This window comes from Cygnus olor, chromosome 2 (genome assembly GCF_009769625.2).
Source record: "Cygnus olor isolate bCygOlo1 chromosome 2, bCygOlo1.pri.v2, whole genome shotgun sequence".
NCBI lineage: Eukaryota > Metazoa > Chordata > Aves > Anseriformes > Anatidae > Cygnus > Cygnus olor.
Genome location: NC_049170.1, coordinates 5,701,287 through 5,724,477, shown reverse-complemented (window position 1 = coordinate 5,724,477; position 23,191 = coordinate 5,701,287). Strand labels below are relative to the sequence as shown.

General features: G+C 47.7%; 1 protein-coding gene and 1 long non-coding RNA gene across 4 annotated transcripts; one reads left to right on the top strand and one right to left on the bottom strand.

Annotated features, from left to right (window-relative positions):
- Positions 1-130: 130 nt before the first annotated feature.
- On the top strand, positions 131-22,063 carry XIRP1 (xin actin binding repeat containing 1). Of its 3 annotated transcripts, none has more exons than XM_040548310.1 (4): positions 131-244; positions 10,015-10,172; positions 11,637-11,690; positions 13,432-22,063. In XM_040548310.1, exon 4 carries the CDS (start codon positions 13,432-13,434, stop codon positions 21,130-21,132), a length of 7,701 nt encoding a protein of 2,566 aa, XP_040404244.1. In that variant the 5' UTR covers positions 131-244; positions 10,015-10,172; positions 11,637-11,690; the 3' UTR covers positions 21,133-22,063. The 3 variants fall into 3 exon arrangements, with proteins under 3 accessions (XP_040404244.1, XP_040404243.1, XP_040404245.1); XM_040548311.1 differs by lacking the exon at positions 131-244 and adding an exon at positions 13,147-13,302 and having other exon boundaries at positions 10,088-10,172; XM_040548309.1 differs by lacking the exon at positions 131-244 and having other exon boundaries at positions 9,812-10,172.
- On the bottom strand, positions 9,664-10,599 carry LOC121065474. Its single transcript, XR_005817089.1, has 2 exons — positions 9,991-10,599; positions 9,664-9,858 (listed from the first exon to the last, which is right to left on the bottom strand). It is a non-coding gene; the product is annotated as an uncharacterized LOC121065474 (long non-coding RNA).
- Positions 22,064-23,191: the final 1,128 nt, after the last annotated feature.

The following is a 23,191-nucleotide window of genomic DNA, read 5'->3' as shown; positions in this document are numbered from 1 at the left end:
GGGTGGACGAGCAGCTTCACCCTTCCCTAAAAATAGACCAAGTGGTTCATCCTCTCAACATAGCCCAGTGCTCGGCGATAAAGTCAGCTGCCAGAGGCCACTGGGAGGCAGTGAACAGGACCGAGGTGTGGGGAGTGGAGCTGGGCTCCGCTAGGATACTCTAAGTGCTGCCCAGCCTTGAGTTTCACAGAGATTTTCCACTGGGACATTGTGACACAGCTATTGGGACTATCGAGGCCTCTCTGTAAGTAATTTTGGGGTAGATTTGAGAGGGGTGAGGTGTTGCATGAATACAAAGCTCTGGTTAATGTGAAAATGCAGGGCAAACGAGGACACTTAGGACCTTTTGCTATGGAAGGGGTAGTGGCAGCTCATAGAAAGCTGTGGATTTTGTTGGCGTAGAACCTGCTAAATTCCCATCTGCACCACGGATGGTGGCTTTGGTCTGGTTCTGCATCATCTTGGCTGCTTGGGCATGTTCAAAGTGGAAGCAGAGCATTATACATGCGTGCTTTTCCCTCCTCCCAAAACATTGAAGTTCCTAGGTTTGAAGCTTAAATTTTTGTGTCTACTGGCTCACTTCTCTCTACTCTCAGTGTCTACTCTCTTCCCCCAAAAATGCTGTGAGGTACTGGGATTGTGGCCCCCATGACCAGCAACAGGAGAGAAAATACATACAGGATTTAGACAAGCAGAGTAGGCACTATGGGGCAAGGTGGGATAAATTGTTGATGTTACAACCATGTTGAACCATGTTCAAGACTGGTTGCAACACAGTAGGCAGCAAAATGTGGACTTCAGAGGGCAATGAGATTCACTTCAGCTTACATCCCTGGGATGAGTAGGATTAGTTAAGGAGGGAATTTCTTCCCCTTACTCTTCTATCCTGGGCTCCAGGGAGAGCTGAGGAATGTGTTTGTGACCCTGAGCCAAACAAAGGGCTTCAGGAGGGAATCTGTTGGGTTAAGAGCATTAAGATGGACATACCGCTCGTACTTGTGCTCATGCATGGAGAGTAACTCCAATACCCTGCACAGCTCCATAGTACAGAGCTTGTGTGTCTACCTCTGCGTGTCTCACACTTGCTGAAGCTATTTAGCTATCAAAGTTCTGTTTCATGGCCAAAAGGAGAGAGAGAGAGGACTCCGGGTCCACATCTTGGTGCTCAGTCACAGTGTGAAGGGCCTGATCCCAACAACGTGAGCTAAATGTAGTGCTGTTCTCATGCATTCAATGATGGTTGTGCTTCCTTCTGGGATACACGTCCTGTTGATTGCTGCGAGTACAGAAATTCTTTAACTTCCTCCACTTCCCTCCAGCTCTTCAGTTTTCACCCAAGTTTTTGCTGGAAAATATCTGAAGTAGATTCTTTTTTTTTACTAGGAAAAAAGGGATTTGGGGAAAGAGAGGTGAAGTTGGTCCTTCAAGTATATGTCACTTAATGAGAACAGCCAAAATATGAAAACTCGTGTTCTTGTCCAGGCAAAGGGGTAGATAATCCCACTTCTGGCAATTAAGGGATCCAGCTTGGGTGGAAATTTGTAGGAATTTCCTTGATTGGATGCAGTATTTTGCAGGATACAGAAGCCTCTTTTCTAGGGTAGATCAGGCTGGGATTTCCCAACTCTATTGCCAAGGAGTATGGAAATCCTTCTTCAACACCAGCAAAAACCCCGGGTTTTGATCGGAACATAGTGGCAGGAAACTTTGCATTTAGTACTGTAAAGCCTGGTATTTTACTCTTTTAAAGCCAACCATTTCTCTCCTTCCCCCTCTTCTCACTGGCAGCTTGCCTCATTCAGAAACAAATGGAAATGCTGAGGAAACTCAATAGCTACAAGTGGGTTAGGGGTTTCTCTTTAAAGGATACTGCTCAATTTTTTTTTGGCTCTGGCTGTTTCTTCCAAAACGGTATTCAGATTTCTTGGCTGTCAGTGATGAGGAGCTGACAGCAGCCTGGAAACTCCACGATAAGAATAGAAAGCAGAGGCAGGGGCTCAGCAGCTCCTCGTGCTGCATGGCATCCCTGTAATGCCCCCATATAAACTCCGTGGCATGGCCAAAAAATGCTTAAAGATGCGTGCTGCAGCCCCAATCCCGGCCGCAGAGGGGCCAGTGATGCTTGCAGCAGACATTCCCAAGGTATCACTTCTTCGTGGTGGTTGGAGAGGGCTTCCCTTAAAAGGCCTGGTATTTGTGGCATGCCAAGAAGCCCTCTCCCCAGGCATGGGTTATTTCGGTGGGTAGCCCTGTGTTGCTTTCCCTAGGGGGGTTTTGAGGGGTGGAAGTTGCTATCTCGCATCGCCTTCCTGCACGGCAGTCTGCAGGGGAGGAGATGCTGGTCCATGGGAGCAGCGTGAGCAGGCAGGGGGGACACGCAGCTTGGCAGAGTGGTTAGGGCTGAAAATTGTCCCGGTGCCAGCACAGTGGGTGAAATGGAGAAAGAGGGGAAGAGAAGCAGCTATGCTATATGGCAAAATGGTGGTTACCAACATTTCAGTGAACCCCCTGTATAAATAACAGATGAAGAGCCACTGGAGGATACGAGCACAGTACCAGGGTGAGCAGGATGTGCAGTACATGCTGGATACCCAGTGACACACAGCAATTTATTAAACCCTCACTCAGCTTTTACCAACCCCTTACAAACAGCAGGGCAACATGCAGAAGGAGGCAGCTGATCATCAGGGCTCCTCTGCCTTCTCCAGGTACTTCATACCCCAAAAAAGCAGGGGAGCTGACCTGGAGAAGGTTAAAGCCCTCTGTAAGGAATGACAAGCCCCCAGCAGCTGGCACAATGGGGAAGGCCACGTCCCCAAGCAGCAATGCCACACGCAGCTGTCTCTGGGTGAAGCTTCTTGGCGTTTTTTTGGTGCCAGGAATAGAGTCCTGTGCATTCCTGGATTTTTGCAATGGTCAGAAATAGCCTCGAGCTGCCTCGGGCAGACACCCAGCTCCGCCTGAAGCTAAATTTTCCTGGGAGCTGTTTAAATTACCTGGGGGTTGTGATGTTCCTCCTGCAAAGGGAAGTCCAGCTGGCACCAAGGAGCCACAAACATTTGCAGAAGCGACTGAAGTTCAGGGACCATCAGTTTGGAGGTGCTAGAAACAAGACACTCTTCAGTAGCTTTATTTTCCTTCACCCCTTCCCACCCCCTAGATTTTCAAACTCATCTATATACACATACAAAATGTGAATTGTTCAGCTATCATTTAGTAAACAATTCCATAAATATGAAATAGTATTTTAAATGTTATTTTCCTCTTCAACACATTTGCTGTTTAGTTACGTTATTTTGTTTCACTTATGCTTAGCACCTTCTTCTGATTTTGGCACTTTTTTTCCAGCCTACTTCCCATCCCAAATTTCACATATTAGCTCTGTGTGCCAGAGCTGCTCACAGGATTGCAACATATGGCTTGCAGACAATGCAAATTCTCTCTTAATCCCTTTCCAAAGAGAATGGCTTATACTTTCTGATGTGTGTTAGTCATTACATTTATTGTCTACATCAGAGATGTCCCCCACTTCCAAATCAGGGATCTATTGTACTAGACACTGTACAAACTTATTTGAAAGGACACGGTCTGCTCATGAAAGTTTGGAATCAAGGGGAAAAAAAGTGTTATGAATTCATATGATTTTTGTTAGTTATCTAACTATAATCAGTGGTGTTCTTCTGAAATTGAAATCTTACTTCTAAAGATAAATTGCTAGCCCATGCAGTTTGAAAAAAAAAAAAAAAAAAAAGAAAAAAAAAAAAAGTGACCTGGACCAGAACAATCAAAAACCAGGTGACTTTAAAAACAAAAAAACAAAAACATGTTTACTGCTGTCTCACATAATTGGCCAATTCATGGCAAAACAAAACAAAACAAAACAAAACAAAAAGCTTGAATTTGAAATCCTCACTATCCTTTGTAGAACTGAAAATGAGAGAAAACTCTGCGGTTTGCAAACAGAGTAAAGTGTGAGCCAGGAGCCAGGGAGCACCCATGAGGATAAGCAGGATGCTTCCGAGCATTGCTGGCCCTCGCTTTTTAATAGAGGCTGCCAAAAATCCCATAGATGCTTCCCAACACAGCCTTGTACCGTGATTTTTCCCCTTTCCTTTGGAAAAAGCCACGCATGGCATTTTAATATGTGCTAAAGCCTTAAGAGAGGTCATGAGGATGGTGAGAAAGAGCAAGAAAACCCCTCCTCCTCCCAGCACTGCCCTTCCCCATGCGCCCTTTGCCACAGCACCCAGGACCACTCACCCTTGGCAGCCTGAAATCGGGGCAGGGAGGCCGCCTGCCTTGCTCCCCTCGGTATGCATCTCCTCCAGCACAGCATCCCCAGGACAAGGGCCACCAGAGCTTGGGCTGGAGGCAGAGATTTAAGCCTTTCCCCACTGACCGAGCACCGCCAATGGGCTGCCAGGCTCCTGGATTAAGCGGCAGCACCGGATTCCCAGACAGCTTTTATGGGTGCTCACCCAGCCGCACAAATTCCCCCAGCCCAGCCACGGAGCAGCGCCGGGATTTAAGAGCTTTTTGTCCTGGGAATCATCCTCTGGGAGGCAAGGGTGGGAAGAGGATGGGGTGGGTGTGATTCAGCACATGCAGCTCTAATATCTGGGGATAGAGGTGCTGAGAAATGGGGTCCAGCTCTAGCAGGGGATAGGGAGTTTTGAGGTTTCACCAACACGTGTGTTGGGGACAAGCAGGTGGGAATGGGACACGTGTCCAGCATGCCACCTCAATCAGGGAACCCTGCTGGTAATGACCATCCAACTGGGAGTAACACGACTCATATCAGGCAGCAAGGAATTGCTGAAATTGTCCCAAATTCTAAGAAAGCAGCCAGCCTAGAATACCACACAGCCAGGAAACCAGGAGCATTTCCATGTCGATTCACCTCCATCCTCCTGGAAAACAGAGTCCCCATTCAGTGTAAAGAAACTGCTGTTTTCCTGCCCTGATTTCCCGGTGCTAAGCAACTCTGGGACATGGGTCCTTTTGCTGCCACCAGCCTTTGGGTGTAGGGTTTTGGGTCCTGTGCCATGGACTGCACAATATCTCGCGGTGCCCAAGCAGTGGCACAGCAGGGGCATGAGACCATAACATGTCTGCACACTGTGGCATAGGACGTGCCAGGTCTACAGGACATGATTAGCACAGAATTAGTCTGCAGAGGAGCAATGGGGACTGAAAATTAACTCAAAAGTTTGTCTGAAGAGTTGCAACATTTGTCCTTCCCTGAGTGGCTGTCAGAGGGTGCTGCTTTTGCTGGCTCGGAGGGGATGCTCTCTGGAGCACCACTCCCTTGGGCGAGCAAAGGGAGGGCCAGGACCCTGGCACAACTTGCACTAGGCTTTCCTTCTCCCCTCGGCTCGTGCAAACCCCGTGCAACTGGAGCTGAGCTCGGCTCCCGTTACACAACCCCATGGGAGTCAGGAGCGGGCCCGCGAGGGGTGCACCCGGCTGCACAAAGGGCTTTGCTTAGCAGCTGTGTTTGCTCAGGACGGCTGATTTGGGGAGCAAAGCCGATGACATGTGGTTGGCCGGGCAGCCTGGGAGATCAGTGCTGAGCTTGCAGCTTCCTTTTTTAATAGGTGACTCAGGCACTCAGTAGCTCACTGGGGTTGGAGGTTGGAGCCAGGCTACGAAGGAGTGCCGGCTGCAGCCGTGGTGGACACCAACAGGTGGGTAGCGTGGTTTCTCTATAGGATAAAGTGGTTTAAATAGAAAGCAGAGATAACAGAGCTGCCGTGTTACTGGAGTGATGGGGTTTTCTCAGGGGAAGGAGGAAGAAAGCGCTTTGCTAGGGATTTGTTTTCCGTTTGCTGGGAATTGGCTCTTAATTGCAGCACATAGACGCTTTGAAAGAAAGAGCCCTGCAATATTACCTTCTGCAGGAGACAGAGCAGAGATTTATGGGCAATTGCTGAAGATGAAGTGACTGAATTTTTAGATGAGTAGTTAAGAATCTTTTCCCCCATTCTCTTTCCCTTCCCCTTCCTCCCCCCATGTCTAGAAAGGTCAGTGAGTAGAGGTGGAGATGAGGAATGATTTTCCCCCATTGCAGGGCTTACTATCTCTGAGCCCTACAGCTTAGGGTTGATTATCTCTGAACACCACATCTGGGCCCAAGCCTGGTGCCTGGAGGGGCGTACTCTTCCTCCTCACATTTAGTTGAGAGGAGCTCTTTTCCTAAAAGGGGTCCGCCAGAAACAACTCCATCTCTCCCTGTTCACCCAGGGCACAGCTAATGGGGCAGAGGGGCTGCCTCTGGACCTGAGCACGGGGCAAAGGAAGAGCTGAAGGGACCCCAGGAGTTGCTCCTGAGGCACATCCTTCCCATGGTACATGCAGTGTGCAATTTGTCTGGTGCCAGGCACTGGCACAAAGAAGGGTTTGGCAAAGAAGCATGGCAGAGAGGAGCATTTCTCATGTCCTTTGCTTAGAAAGCAGCACCGTGGGTAGGAGTTCTCAGGTGCTCTTTTCTCCCCTTTTAGCTCCTGGGGATGCTTTAATGGTCGAAATACTGGGGTTTAAATCTCTGAGGCCACAGACAGGAGTAGTCAACCAGCATCAGATGGGACATGTCCTTCAGCTCTGTGATGGATGCCCATGGGTGCCAGCAGAGCCCCTTTGTCCAGCAAGGCAGAAACAAAGAGCCCAGCACAGGTCTCAGACTGGGTCTCCATGCTGTCAGGCTCCCACACAAGTCAGACAATAAATAACACACCCTGTCTGCACAGCACCCTTTGGCTTTGCTTTAGCGTCCTCAGCTGGGAAGCCCTTGAGATGCTCCGGGTGCTGCTTGGGCACCATTAGCCACATGCACGTGACAGCCAGGCTCTCTCGTTCGCAGAATGAAGTGCCGTTCTTCCGCTCTTGTCTATAATTAGCAATTTAAACGGTGGCAACAGCCTGTTTCGTCAGGCAGAGCCTCATGGAGCAGTGCAGCACCCGCCGCCTGCCCAGCTGCTGCGGGCAGCCCCTGTCTAAGGCAGGCAGCAGCTAATTATATCCGTCATTAAAGCAGAAACCCTGTGGCCTTTCATCCATCCGAGCTAAAGGATGAGGGAAGAGGCAGCTCTGAGGCTGGGCTGTTTTCCACTGCTGGAAAGCTTCATCCAGCTGCATCACCTGTTGGTGGCTGTTCTTTGTGCAGCATCTCCCCACCACAGGCCAGTACAGATAATTTCAGGACAGCAGAAATACCCATAGCCTGGGGTGCAGGGGACCATTAAACATTACCAGCCCAGCTCTAGGACGTGGAGATGCTTTTGCTAAGCTCTCAGCACCCAAGTGGTTAAGCGTTGCAGTGCTGGTGTCAGCCAAAGCAGGCTCTCTGCCTTGCTGTGAAGAGCTCCCGCCTCCTACAGGGAGTTTTTAGGAGCTTTTTCACTGTGGCCATGCCCTTACCGAGGGCTTGTGTTCATTTTCCCAGCCAGAAAGCAACTGTGCTTGGTTTTCTTTCTGCTCTACAGCTAGTAAGGTTGTGTCTTCCCCAGCTCTCACTTTTGCTCTTACTGGGAGGTTTTGCCAAACCTCATTACCTTGCAAGGAAGAAAGCTTCTGGTTTCCAGATGGATTGGACCCCATTTGCCTTTCCAGTAGGCAATTCAGCAGTAGTAGGAGAAAAAAAGAGATTCCCTGGCAAGATTTATCAAAGACCTCTTCAAAGCTTGCTTCAGCTAATTCAGCACACACTTCAGTGCTATTCTCACAGGGCATGGCCATGTTAAGGAAAGACCATGAAATCCCAGGTACCTGCTCTGGCTATTACTTCACTTTCCCTTTTCACAGAGGGAAACGCGTGCCTCAAACCTCCCAGAGAAGGGAGAAGCCCTCTGCAGCAGATAGAGGGGTTTGTGTTAGCATGTATCAGCACCAGCTCCTTTAAAATTGGGTGTCCCAGCAATGCCTCGACCCTCTCCTCCCCATTTCCAGGGCATTATACATCTTGAAAAGCCAGTCATCTAGTCAAAGTCTTGAGCAGAGGGAGAAAAAACTGATATCTTGCAGCTTCTCAGCCTATCTGAAGATGTACCTGATCTGTGCCTCTATCTCCACTGGCTATGGACAGATAATTAATTTTGTTTTGGTGTTTAACCTGCAGACAGCAAAAATCAGGGGAAGAAACCCCATATTTATATGGTGACGTAGGAAAAAGAAAAAAAAATAAAAGGAGAAAAAAAAAGAAAGAAAAAAAAAAAGGAGGCATTAAGGAAATCTCTTCTGTTTCCTCCCCTCATGTCCTGCTTATCTCTGGCAGAACCAGGCAGCTACGTCTGCATTGCTTCCAGCTGCTTCTGCAGGGATCCAGCCTTGGTTTTGCATCAGAATGCTTGGGCACCTCCAGAAGCAGCTGGAACCAAGGACGAAAGAAACACCCGCCAATGTCTGACCATCCCAGTGGGGTCCCTCTGCTCTTATCTCAATGCCTGCTTGGTGCTGTGGACTAACATGTCTGTCTCACGGGAACTGGTATTTCATTTGAAGCACCAGCTCCTGGAATCCTGTTAGCATGTAATGTTAACTGTTGTCACTTCAAAATAAAAGCAAAGCAAACCTCCTTCGGTATTTCAGAGAAAAGCTGGAAAATCTGACCTCAAAACCCAGAAAACAAAGAAAAGACTCATTAACTTTATTTACAAAATCTCATGATTTGGGGACTGAGATTTGAGGGCAAAGAACCCTGGAACTGCAGCAGTGTTTTCAAAGTGCACATATTAAAAAGTATATCAGCCCTTTCCTGGCTGTGCAAAAGCTGGATTTGTGGAGAGCGAGCCCATTGTTCAAACAGAAAGCATTGCAAATACCGCACTAAATCCGAATGCAGCAGTGCAAGCCTGCAAAAAGAGAGAACCTTCTTGTGTTTTTGCAGTGGTAACAGAGAAACGACAGCCCTGGCTAACCCGGAGGGCTAAGAAACAGCACACAAGTGCAGGGCTCTCTGCACATCTGTGGTGGGATATAGGAGGCAGAGCTGGCCATCCTGCTCACACCTAGCAGAGTGATGCAAAAAGAAGTTTTTCAGTGGGGATTTGGAGTTGTCCTGTTGTTGGAAAAGTGAACCCCTCTGTATTTGAGCCATTCATTATGACACGATGCAGCTCCCATCCTCAGGGGGAGTGGAAGCCCAGGCTATTTAGGGGATGGAGATCATGGGAGGGAGTGCAATGGGTGGGAGTGCGGGAGCATGGGCTGGGTACGGGCTGGCCACTCATGCCTGCTCTAGCCAGTGATCCCTCTGCACACCTCTCTGGTCTGGCTGATAGCTCATCTCCTCCCAAAATAGCTGTTTCTTCATGAACTAGACAGGAACATCCCCAACTGGATCCATCTCCATGGGAGGCATCTGAACAAAGGCAGGAGGAATGCCAAATATCTCAGGAATGCCATGCTGGGCCCCAGTAGGCCTCACGGGGGCTGGTGCAGCTCAGATCATCACATCTCTAAGCTAAGAGAAGGGCTCATTCCTCTGGCTCTGCTGCAGACCCCAAGCTGTGTCTGTGGGCCAGTCTTGTAGTCTCATCATCTCTTGGTTTCCTGAAAAGGAGAGATGAAGATAAATGGGTATAACTGCTTGTGAGGCATGCTGACAGCAGGGGGAAGTGGTCACAGAGCAAAAACAGTAGGAATTGACTTAAGTTCAACACACATAGCTCCTTCACATCCACACACTTGTTTTGTTTTGGTGATAGCCTCGTCTAGGGATGCGGAGGTGGGTGCGGGATATATACCATGGGAAGGCAGCCCCACCAGCAGGACGGTGGCATCAGGCCACTGCCTGGTGGGTTGCTGTCAGGTCTCACCATCCATTCCAGCCATGGAGGCAGTGCAAATGCCCACATTTTCTCCCTAAAACAGAAGGGCATGATGTTAAATTTGGGGAGAGGAGCAATCACCTGAGGGTCCAGGAGGAATGGGTGCTCGTGTAGGAGACATGTCCTGCTCACACCATGTCATCAACCCTGTGGAAACATAACTCACCACACCCTCCGGTCTCTGTTTCAGATGAGAGGACGCAGTCATTTTTAGACGTATCAGACAACACTAGGCGCATACTCCAGCAAGGACGAGGGAGGTCCTCTTCGCTCTCCGTGAAGGAGCTGTCGGCTCGCTACCTCTCCCAGGCAGCTGCTGCTGCTGCTCACAGCGGCCCCACACAGCCGGTAAGCACCGCGGCATCCCAGCTATGTCCCGTCCCAGCCAGGGGCCGTGGGAGGGTGAGGGAGAACACGTCTGGTTTCACAATGCTCGAGAAACACGGCATTTCTTTTCCAAGAATGACCAGACCTCCTTGTTGTTTGCATATATCATATAAATATAGCATATAAATAGCATATAAATATATCATGTAAAAATGCCATGCTGTAAGAGGTGCTGATATGCATTGTGTCTATATATGATATACGTGCTGCATATACATACAGACACATTCATATATGTACACATACAGCACATACAAACACACAAGCACATACCCAAACACACAGACACACATCTACATCCACTAGCCCATGCATACAGTTTGTTCATTATAAGATATCCAATATTTGCATGTATATGTTTGCACACTCACATCCACACAACACGTACACCTCCACGCTATTCCCATTCCAGCACACAAATCTGGTGGGTCCCAAATTTGCCCCGTGTAGGGAGGTGGAAATGGGAGCATCAGCAGAGGATGCAGTTAGTCATCCAGACCAAAGCGATCATTGGGTCATAGGATAGCTCATGTTGTACATGCTATGAAGCACTAAGCTATGTATGTCCCTCTTGCCTGGCTCTGCTGATCATCCAGGAGTACCATGGGATGTGATTTTACATCTGGACTTCTGCAGGCTCATCCTTGCTCCCTTCCACTCTCAACCATCTGCAGGATCCTTGACTGGAGATGCAGTCTCTTGAGCATGGATCATGGCTCTGGACTGGAGAAGTCCAGACTAAAGCACTCCCAGCTGCAAATAAATAAGCGGAGACCGTAACTGGAGAATTATAACTGCAGTGTAGCAAGTTACAACTCTTAAAGGCTGCCCCATGATCCATTCCCACATTGGACTGAGGCTGTGCAGGGACCATGTGTCCTGCTCAGCAATGTGTGATAGTCCATACAGCTTGCTGAGAAATGTTTCTTTACCAGAAGCATCCCATCATCAGAATCTGTACAAACTGAAACTTTCTAATTACCCTGCATTGCAGTAAGGTGTTCTGGTTGGGAAAGAAAAATAAAAGTCTGAGAAAAAATAATTATAATAATTTCAAAACAATTTTTCAATGAGCTTTAATTTCACAATTCATAATGCCATTACAAATGTAGATATGTTTTGTCTTAAAAATATTGACCTATAAACAAAAATATTGGCCAAATCGAGCTTTGGAGAAACCAGGTTGTTGGTTTTTTTTTTGTTTTTCCCCTGAGTCTGAACAAATGTGTCTGGGTTTCATTTGCCCACTGAAACTTGCAGAAAAAATATTTCTGCTCAACCTGAGATAAGAGCTGTTAGCGAACCAAGAAAAAAAACCCTCACCTGTAATGGTTTCCAGCTCCCGATAGTAGACACATAAATATACAGATATCATATGTGTCTGCCTATGCAGTTTGATGTCATTTCTTCCTGTGTCTTTTCCAGAGGACTGTGAAGGACAGCTCCACTCACTCTTCTGACAGACAGAAAACAAGCAAGGTAAGAAATGTTACAGATAAGCACCCTTATCTAACCACATATTTGTGGACTGCGGTGGAGTGTGATTTATACACCCATGCCAGGCAGCAAGGAGTGCTTTCATACTGAATATAGCTATCAGCTGCTCAGCTGCCTTTCCCCACATTTAGAAGTTCTGAACAGATTCAAAAAAAATAAAAATAAAAATTATTTTTAAAATTGCATTCAAAGTATGTTGGTTCATGTGAACGATTTGCATTTGACACTTGCTGCAAAATATGCTGATTTTGGTATTCTGGTGTTTTGTTTTGTCTTGTTGGTTTGTTTTTAGTTTTTTCTTTTTACTAATGTTCAATACTTATTTTTAGCCAGAACAATCTGTGTGTTAACAGAGTGAAATAACATCGCGCGCCAGTGCTTTGAGCAACAACTAATAATATTCCAGGCATAACTCTACAGACGTAACTCTAAAGGCATGCCAAGGATTAGCAGATCTGTTTACGGAAAGGAAAGCCACCAGGATTATAGTCCTTTTTAGATAATGATTATAGGCTTCAAATACCTTCCCTTTGGATAAATGTCAATCCAGTGCAGGTCACAGGTATTCTGTTCAGTATTTGGCTGATATGTGGTGAAAATTCCCAAGTTAAGGAGAAAAATGCAGAAAGTAAGACTCAAAGGTAGGCTAAACAACCAGTCCAGCCCATCATGACTGCAACTTTTGTTCGGTGCTGTACCAGTGTTGCTGTGAAATCCAGCTGAATTCAGTCTGAGTGAGTCTAAACATAAATTGAATTAGTTCACAGGCTAAGGGGCCAGAATTCACAAAGAATAACACTTGAAAGAAAGGCTTAAAAGAATGGGAATTAAAAGCAACTGTGCTGTGACATGATCTAACAATGATATATTGCCTTCAGGCTCCGTAGCAGGTGAATTACTCGTTCTTACAGGACAGGCTAAATGTGAGCAAGGGGACATTAGTTAGCCTCATGCCTGTCCAAGTGTCCAAGTCAAAAAAGTTTTATTTCACTCTCTAACTGTGCAACCATCCGTCTATTTTTATACAAATGATGCTGTGGGGTACACGCGTGAGTCCAGCAGAAGTCATCACTCAAACATCCTTTCCCAAGCCCTCACTCCTGTGCCATGGGCAGCTCTGGGGGCGTTACCAAAAACCCATCATGCTAGCTGCCGACCCCAAAATAGGATGTCCTCATCAGCTCACTTTCACACTTTTATTTGGTTCCCTCTCACCATTTTATTCCTGAGACCTCTTCACAAATAGCTCCTTGGCTTTTTCCTGGAGCCATATTGAATGCAGACTCGTTTTAGGTTCCCACGCTGCCCTGAACACTTGGTAGCAGGAGGCAAAAGTTCACTCTTATTTTGCTACTCAGAGATGAGCCTTCTTTACATTATCTTTGTGGTCGATCTCTCTTGCTGACAGTACAAATTGGGCCTCTCTGTTGCACTGTAGCTGGATGGAAACCTGAAGAGTGTAGACTAACTACCGTGCATGCCTGGATTAGAGCCTTGCTTTAGAGCACATTGCTGTGGAACCAGAGCTAACACCAAGACTGGCGTGTGTGCAGTGGTGTGATGCTTTGGAGTGCTGTGTGCTACTGAAACCAAGGTATGGAGCTCAGCAGGTGCATGGATTTCCCTTGCTGGGCTGGCTTTTACTTTTGCTGTTCTCACTACTAATGGCCACTGGATTGGGGGGTAAGAGATCATGCTGATGTTTAAAACTGTTTCCCTAAAGATGGCAGAGGCTCAGAAATCATCTCAAGTTGCCATCAAGAAAATGGAAGAGGATTTACCTCCCCCTCCCGCCCTTGGCTCAGTCCAGGTCATCGCTCCAGGGAGCCAGGATCCCAACCCACTCCCTGTGCCTCCTCCAAAGCAAGCCTTCTCCAAGTTCTACCAGCAGCGACAAGTGAATGAGCTAAAGAGGCTCTACAGACACATGCATCCTGAGCTCAGGAAGAACTTGGAAGAAGCTGTGACTGAGGATCTGGCAGAAATGCTTAATACCGAAGATCCCAATGCACAGGGATCTGTGAACCTGGACAAAGTTCTTCCAGGAGAGGTTCAGTCCATGCGCTGGATCTTTGAGAACTGGGCACTAGACTCTATTGGGGACCATCAAGCCACAAAGAAGCTGACAGAAGAAGAGATCATTCCTGGTGGGGATGTGAAAAGTACTTCCCTGAGGTTTGAAAGCCAGTCGATCAACGGGGACAGTCTGTCAACACCAGCCAAAGATTCAGAGACAGACCTTGCCAGAGGGGATGTGCATACCGCCCGGTGGCTCTTTGAAACCCAGCCTCTAGACTCGTTAAACAAACTGTATTCAGATGAAACTGAAGTGCAAGAGGCAGTCCTCAAGGAGCCTGTCCAGGGAGGTGACGTGAAAGGTGCCAGAGAACTCTTTGAAGCCCAGTCCTTGGATGCTATAGGACGCTGCTGCTCAGTGGAGGAGAAGAGCATCCTGCAGCTCAAGTCAGAAATCCAGGAGCTAAAAGGCGATGTCAAGAAGACTATCAGGCTCTTCCAAACAGAGCCCCTATGTGCCATCAGGGACAAAACTGGGAACATCCATGAAATCAAGTCTGTCTGCCGAGAAGAAATTCAGAGCAATGCAGTCAGAACGGCTCGCTGGCTGTTTGAGACTCAGCCACTGGATACCATCAACAAGGACACTTCCAAAGTGCAAATAATCCGTGGGATTTCATTGGAAGAAATAGGAAGGCCAGATGTCAGTGGAGCAAGGTGGATATTTGAAACTCAGCCTCTGGATGCCATCAGAGAAATTACTGTTGAAGAACAGGATTTCAAAGCTTCCACGGATTTTGTCACAGGGGCAGATGTCAGTAAACAGCGATTACTCTTTGAGACCCAGACTCTTGATTCTCTGAAGGGAGAAGATTCAGAGACTGTTACAGCTAAAGAACAAGTCATTGGAGGTGATGTGAAATCTACACTCTGGCTATTTGAAACCCAGCCAATGGAAACCCTGAAAGACAATTTTGAGGTGGGACGTTTGAAGAAAGTAGAGCTTTCAGCAGAGGAGAAGGGAGATGTGAAGCAAAGAAAACATGTCTTTGAGACCTGTCCCCTTGGCAGCATCTCTAAGGCATTTGAGGAAGAAATTTCAGAGACCAGCACAGAAGAGGTGGTGAAAGGGGACGTGAAGTCCTTCAAGACACTATTTGAGACTCTCCCTTTAGACAGCATTAAGGAGGCTGATGCTGAGCCCATCACCAAGGAAGAGGAGAAGATTCCAGCTGGCAATGTGAAAGCTAACCAAATCCTGTTTGAGACTACACCTCTGTATGCCATCAAGGACAGCTTTGGCAATTTTCATGAAGTCACCTCTGTAAGCAGAGAGCAAGTCATCAGTGGTGATGTCAAGAACTACAAATGGATGTTTGAAACCAGGCCTCTGGACCAGTTTGATGAAAGCACCAAGAAAGTGGATATAATACGGGGGATCACAAAACAGGAGGTGGTGGCTGGTGATGTGAGAACAGCCAAGTGGCTCTTTGAAACTCAGCCCATAGATGTCATTCATCACCAAGCCATGCAAGGTGAGGAACACCCCTCAGTGAAGCGGGAGATCTCCCAGCGAGGGGATGTGAAGACCTGTAGGTGGCTTTTTGAGACCCAGCCCATCCACACCCTGTATGAAAAGTCTGAAAAGAAACAAGAAGAAGATGTCTGTGTGCCCCAAGCTGATGTGAAGTCATACACATGGATGTTTGAGACTCAGCCCCTGGACTCCCTGAAAGGCCAGGAGGAGCAGTATTTGAAAGTCAGTAAAGCATACAGTCAGGAGGAATTACAGGGAGTTGATGTCAAAACTGTCCGGCATCTATTTGAGACTGAACCCTTGGGCAGCAGCATCGTCGGTGAAGCTGACCAAAAGAAAACCATGCGGTACTCCAGCCGTGTGGAGATACAGTCTGGAGAAGTGTCCAGAGTGAAGGAGTTCTTTGAGGCTAAGCCCTTGGATACAACAACTAAACCAACAGCAGTCGTCAAGGATGATGGTACAATTGAAGCTGGATCTGTGCACAAATTCACTTGGCTGTTTGAGAATTACCCCATGGATTCCCTGAAGGACAGCTCTGAAGGCATCCAGGAAATCCCTCCAGAGAAGGATATCAAGGGGGGAGATGTTGGAGGCAAAAGGTTCATATTTGAGACCTACTCCCTTGACCAAATCCATGACAAAGTAGATGAGACAGAGCTCCAGAAGATCCAAAAAGACACCATGAGCAAAGCTAATGTCAAGTCTTGCACAATGCTCTTTGAAAGCCAGCCCTTATACGCTATCCAAGACAAGGAGGGGGGATACCATGAGGTCACCTCAGTGCAGAAAGAAGAAATCATGAAAGGTGACGTGAAAGGTGCGCGGTGGTTGTTTGAAACTAAGCCTCTGGATCAGATCAAAAAGGAAGAAGAGGTGTTTGTGATTAGGGCTGTCACCCAAGAGGACATCAAGAAAGGAGATGTCCAGGCTGCCCGGTGGAGGTTTGAAACAGAGCCTCTTGACTCCTTCTCTGGAGGAAAGATTTCCGTGCCCAGAACAGTAGATGATGTGCAGAAGGGAGATGTTCAGTCCAACAAGCAGCTCTTTGAGTCCCAGCAAGTGGGCCAGAAGAAGTATGTGAGGATGGTCAGTGTCAGTGATGTTCAGCGGGGTGATGTGAGGACGTCTACCTGGCTTTTTGAAAACCAGCCTGTGGACTCCCTTCACGGGGATGCGGACAGAAGCTCATCTATCAGTACAGTGCAGAGAGAGGACAGCCAGAAAGGGGACGTAAAACGCTGCACCTGGTTGTTTGAAACCCAGCCCATGGACACCCTTAAGGACACAGAGGTGACAGCCAGTGCTGGTGCCCAAGAAGCAATCCCTCGCGCAGATGTGAAAAGCACAACGTGGCTCTTTGAGAGCACACCCTTGGATAAATTCAGTGCTTCTGAAGCTAGCGGGGAAACAGAACTGAAAGAAAGGACTATGAAGGAGACTTTAGAGACACTCTGCACTTGCCAGGCTATTCAGCATGACGGGATCCTCATTGAAGCCAATGATATGGAGAGTGTGAAGATGGTGAAGTACCAGCTCAGCACCCCAGGTGCTCCAGAGATCCTGAAAGAAGAGATCGTGGGAGGCCATTTGCAAAGGATCATGCTGCAGCTCCTGCACAGGACCAACGTGGAAGCCCAGAGCGTGCTGGTGGAGGAGGACAGAGAGGGCAAGATCAAAGTAAGCTCACTGCAGCTGCTGGACCAGAGCGAAGCTGTTAAAAGCAAAGAGGACTTGAGTGGAAACGTAGCTAAGGCTCTCCAGGGCCTTCTCAGTCAAGATGCTTCCATCAAAAAGGGGATGGTCTTACAAGAGACAAAGTCAGGATCAATGAAGATGACCCTCTACTCCCTCCTGTTCCATTCTGTCCAGCAAAAAGTTGTCAAGGGGGATGTGAAGTCAACGATAGGGAACCTGCTGGCTTCTTCTCAGGAACAGAAGGCAACTGCAACTGTTAAGCGTGAGGACAATGAGAAGGGGAACGTCCAGCTTTTTGCAAGCTGCATTGAGAAGGGAGACCTGGACTATCTGAAGAACCTCCAGCAGGAGTCAGAGATACAGTCCCTCATCTCTTCCCAGGCAGAGCAGGGGGCAGCTGAAAGTGTCCCACTTGTGCAGGGGGCTAAGATTCATGTCTTAGCAAACAAAGAACAAGTAGAGAAAGTAATTGCAGAGGGAGAGTCAGGGGCCATGGAGGGAGCAAAAAAGGTGTTCGTATGTGAAAGCGTGGGCAAAGAGGGTGCATTACAGAAAGAGGCTGTGCATGCAACAGGTGTGACAGGCGCCACTGTGCAATGCCTTGGGAAGCCCCAGAGCCTGCCCACAGTGATGGGAAAGGAAGAAATTATGTCAGGGGGGCTTAAAGTAACTACAAAGTCAATTCAAAGGGTTGCGGATGTCAGCAAGAAGGCAGAGAAAGAAGAGTCCACCTCTGCTTATTTGAAGGAACCCAAAGCTATGATGCAAGGCACAACTCAGACCAAAGTGACAGCTGAGAGGGGTGAGGTGGCCAGAGAACACCAGAGTTTGGTGACTGGGCAAGCCAGCCAGATGCAGCCAGAAGAGAAGGTCCTTGGGAGCGATCTTCAGGCTGCAATGCAAAGCCTGAGGCTAGCAACAGCAGAAGCAAAAAACATTCAACACCACGTCCAAAGCAAGCTACAAAAAAACAGGGAGGAGGTCCACACAGCCTGCAGGCAACAGGCAGCCAGCATGCAGGGGACAAAGACCCTTCAGTCAACCGTACGCCAACAGGACTCTGCATCTACCACGAGGGAGAGCACCAGCACTGCCATCAGAACCACCACCACTAGAGTCCAGGAGGCACCCCAGACTCACACAAGCATGTCTCAGAAGAGCATAGCGTCACACAAAAAGGTCAGTGCTTCAGAGGAAGTACAGGGAGGACAACTATTGAGCCAGGAAAACCAAGTTGTGCCTAGTAGAGATGTTAGCATTAAGGATGGCCTTTATACTGCCACGCCCGTGAAAACCTATATAAATCCTTTTGTTGAGTCTGATTACAAAGAGCAATCAGTGCAAGAAGAAAGAGATGTTATTATCAGAGGGGATGTACAGACAGCTATCAGAGCACTGCAAAGTGCCGCCACAGAACAGCGCCTGGTAGAAAAGGAGGATGTTGTCCGAGGTAATTTAAAAGCCACACTTCAGTCGCTGGAAAAGTCTAATGTTAATGTCTCCAGAGGGGATTTTAAAGCCGCTATGATATACAGAAATGCAGGGCAGTCCTATTCTGTGTGTAAAAAGAAAAATGAGACTCAAGTCATTAGTAACCAGACAGCTGTAGTGGCTTCAGGGTCGCAGGCTGATAATGACTTTCCTCCTCCTCCTCCAGTTGCTGTGATGAAAGCAGATCATTGCCCACCCTCAGCTAAAGCAACAAGAGAAGGTGCCCTTCCACCACCAGCCTGCAAAGATGAAGTCCTAGGATGTTCTGCACCAATCCAGACCCCTTTTCCAACCCTCCCTTCTCTGTCCTGCAAGCCCAGTGATCAGGATGCTGCAGAGAAGCCCAAGATTTCTCCAAAATCAGAGATTACTGCCCCACCTAGGAAAAAACCTGTTCCCCCTCCAAAACCTGAGCACCTCTTAAACGAGGCATATTGTGCCTCCACAAATAACAGCACAAGCAGATCAACCAAACCCATCCCTCCACCCCTGCCTCCCAAACCTCAAGGCCTGAGGGAGGTCAGCAAGCCAAAGCCTCCTGCTACAGAGCTGGAATTAAATTGTGTGAAAGTATGTGAACAATCAGGCCACGGGGAGGGGCAGGCAAAATGCTGCACTTTGGAGTCATCCATGGACAAATCCATCATGGTTCAGGGTATGAGCCCTGAGAGAAAGCTGCCTAAACACACTGCCAAAACCCCTCTTCAACTGGCAGAGGAAAGGTACAAGACAAGCAAAGGAAGACAAAGCAAGTCAGAAGTGGGCAGGGCTGAGACTTCAAAGCCAATGAAAAATGGAGTGGTTGGCTTTCAAGTCGAGCAAGGAACGTTGAATGGGAAAGCAGCAGCTCCAGGGAGCTGCCCGGGCAAGGTAGTTCAGAGGCATTCAGAGCTGCATCAACAAGAGGACAGGTTCTGTTCAGTATCACATCCAGCCTGTCCTGGTAGAGCACAGACCCTTAACATGCCAGGACAGGCTGAGCCAAGCACCTCCTCTGTGGGCCACAGCACTCCTCCAAAGAGAGGAGATGACATCTCAAAAAATGCCTTGCCCAAGGTGGAAAGGGAAAGTGTGTATAATGCTTACATGTCATGGGATAGTCAGAGAGTTATGCAGCAGGTGAGTGAGAGGAGACAAACGAGTCATTCAATGTCCTTCCATCAGCAGCCAGTGAACCCCTCCAAGGAGGAACAACAGGGAAATAGTGGGCAACAGAAATGTCCTGATGGGGAGGCAGAGGCGCCTTGCCAGGAGACGCCAGCAGTCATTATGCGAGAAAAACCCAAGAAAGAAACCGAAGATGAACGTCGGAAGAGGCTGTCGGTACACAAAGAGGAGATCATGAAAGGTAATGTCAAGGAGGCTATGGAGATCTTTGAAAATCTCCGCAGACAGGAGGAACTGCAAGAGATCTTGACTAGGGTGAAGGAGTTTGAAGAGGAGACGAGCAAAGTGGACGTGAAAGCTCTGAGGAGCTTCTTTGAGAAAGTGCCTGACTGGGTGGTTCGTCAGAAGACCAACCAGGTCAAACAACAGGATAGGGCTGAGACACAGGCAAAGGATGATGCTGACAGCGTCTCCTCAGTAGAGCTGGTTTTTGGGGACCTGGAGAGGGCAAGTGCTGAGATTATCCACCTGAAGGAGCAGACACTTGCCCGACTCCTGGACATCGAGGAGGCTATCAAGAAAGCTCTTTATTCTGTGTCTAGTCTCAAGTCTGAGTCAGACATCGCTGGGCTCTCTGGGCTGTTCAAGGAGTCTCTGGGGAACACCCAGAGCTCTGTGAGCAGCAGCAATATCCGCAAAATCAGTATTGTCTCAAGCAAAGCCAGGCAGGATGGAGCCACGGTGGAGACAGGCGAGGCAGCCTCGGGGGGAGGTGCAAAGGTGGCAGAAAAGACCGAGGTAACCAAGTCAGAGCTAGAGGTCCCCCGCCTTGTTCATTCTCGTGTCAGCTCTCCCTCCTCACCTTCCTACATCTCCATTGAGTCTGCTGCCAGGAAACCTGCAGAATCACCCAGGACAGCACATTCCCCACGGGACATGGCCTCACCAGACTGTCCTGACACTCCAGGAAAGAGGGATGCTTTTGCTCAGGACAGTTTTAGCTCCTTTAACCATCCATCCACAGGGTCTACTGGGCGTGACAAGGCTCTCTTCGAGAAGAGACCAGAGCCCACCCAAACAAACGCCGGGCTGAACTCAGTGAAACAGCACACCCTTGGAAACACCAACCACCAGGTCAGTGAGAAAGAGAAATGCCCTCCGGACACCTCCAAAAGCAGCTGCCACTGTGGGATGAAAGGAGGCTTTCCAGAATATTGCTCCCTGAACACCCCCAGCCCACAGAACCCACGGAGGCAGAAAAGCATCTTGGAGCTGCAGACAGGGCCTGATGGGTCCAAACTCTATGGGGCCACCCGGACTGTCACAGAGCAGTACGAGGAAATGGATCAGTTTGGCAACAAAATCATCACTTCGTCCACCACAGTCACCAAGCAGTCTGAGACACAAACATCCTCCATGTGCGACGTGGTCTCGCACCCCCGATACGAGGTATCTGCCTCACCCCTGTTTCGGAGGTACTTGAAGAGCCCAGGTGAAGATTTCCACACCAACGGCAGCTTCCAGGAGCCAGGAGTGGTCTTCGTCACTTTTGGCAACTCCAAGCCAAAGAAATAAGAGATCCTGAAGAGCAAGAGAACTCTGTAAAGAAGAAAAAAGAAAGCCCACAATAAAAAAAAAAAAAAAATCTCCTGGTTTATCCACATTATACACAGGGATTCATCTACACCCTAAGGACTTCTCAGGGTCATCGTCTTGGTGTTTGCATACAGACAGGACAAAGTGACGCTGTCTTGACACTGGAGGGGAACAATAGCCCTCGCCTGGACAAGCCAACAGACCCGATGCTGCACCATACCCCAGAGCCCTGACACTGTTAGAAGCACAAGGGAAAAATCCATCCATGGGCATCTTAGGGCAGCTTTTTCCCCCTAAAGTACTATTTTGGGGTGCTGGGGGGGGGTGGATATATCAGGCTTCTCTGAACTGATTCACAAGAAAGGATAGGTAGAATCAGATGAAGAACTAACCAATCTGGTCATTGGCAAACAAACATCTTTATGATATCTATCTTTTTTATCTAATTTCAGTACAGAATTGCCAAGAAGGGCATCCTAAACACATATATATGTATATGTACACATACTGACATTGATGGGCGGGTTGGATGGGTTTTCTTTTAAGCATTAACAAATAAAATTTTAAAAAAAGGAAAAAAAAACAAATTGCTGACACTACCGCGGGTGGGGGGAGGCATTTAACAGAGTTCATTTCCTATAAATACTTGATGCTACTGAAAATTGTCACATCAAGCTCTACAGCTATTATCAGTGCTGTTCCTCCAAAGAAAGATTCAAAGAAAGATGCTCTAGATGCGACAGAATTGTTATTGCTTTCCTTTATTTTTAGAATTGTAATTTATTATTCAATATATACAAAAACTTATTTTAGATTTTCCATGCTTTCATACATGTTTACTGTTTAAATTCATTTTGAAACTTTGTAAAGCAATTTTCTTTTTATTATGACTTTGTTTTGTACATTCTCAACTCATGATTTTAGATTTTTTGTGGCTTTTTTTTTTTTTTTAAACTTCTACTGCTGCGTTCCAAAGGTAAACATTACCTCCAAAAATACTTCGGTCTGGTTGAATTTCTTTTGTTCAGTGCTTGTTTCCTTTCAAAGTACCTAGAAATCACCTCTCAATGAACTGGTTGAATCACACATTGAGGGCATTCTAGATCACTCGAGTGGTTTAGTCTATGTCATCTTTATGATGTGGGTGGGCTATTAGCCCTGTGGCAAGCATTAATGAACCAGCCGCTGCTCGGTGCTGGTGCCTCACATCACAGGCTGGCCTCAGTTTGGGAAGGAGATAAGCTAACCAGGAGTTTGCTCCACGTATGGGAGAATGTGAGGAGCCTACAGAGCCACTGGATGGCTTCTCAGGGAGCTGGGATCATGGAATCACGGAATCATACTATCATTAAGGTTAGAAAAGCCCTCCAAGATCATCTGGTCCAGCCCTCCCCCTACCACCAATGTCACCACTAAACCATGTCCCTAAGCACCACGTCCAGCCTTTCCTTGAACGCCCCCAGGGACAGTGACGCCACCACCTCCCTGGGCAACCCGGCCCAATGCCTGACTGCTCTTTCTGAGGAGAAATGTCTCCTCATTTCCAACCTGAACCTCCCCTGGCACAACTTATGGCCATTCCCTCTAGTCCTATCACTGGTTACTGGTGAGAAGAGGCCGACTCCTAGCTACCACCAGCCTTAAGCTACTGGCTGCTGGGTCTGAGTGTAGACTTTCTGCTTGATCTACTCCATCTCTCAGTTCACCACTTTACCTTTCTGCAAAAAGGGGCAGTAAGCTCATTCAAAACAAACAAACAAACAAACAACAACAACAAAAACACCATCTTTCAGTGAGACATTATGGTTAATACTTGATTTTTTTTTCCTCTGAGGAAAAAGAGCTCACACTAATGACTGAAGAGCAGTACACTGGGGAAAAAGGGAAGGTTTCAGAGCATACCACTTCATATCACTCAGTTCATAGCTAGGTTTTTAAATAGCAGATATCATCTCACACCATGCAATACCTTGTTCAAGGTGTTGTAGACTAGATAGGTAGATTAAATCTAAAATTGTTATTAGCCCTGGAGGAAATG

Bases quoted from the DNA above. Each gene is read 5' to 3' on its own strand.
- XIRP1 (XM_040548309.1), top strand. From the start codon at position 9,960: ATGTCATCAACCCTGTGGAAACATAACTCACCACACCCTCCGGTCTCT. The intron at 10,173-11,636 runs GTAAGCACCGCG...TGTCTTTTCCAG, and splicing joins ACAGCGGCCCCACACAGCCG to AGGACTGTGAAGGACAGCTC. The intron at 11,691-13,431 runs GTAAGAAATGTT...GTTTCCCTAAAG, and splicing joins ACAGACAGAAAACAAGCAAG to ATGGCAGAGGCTCAGAAATC.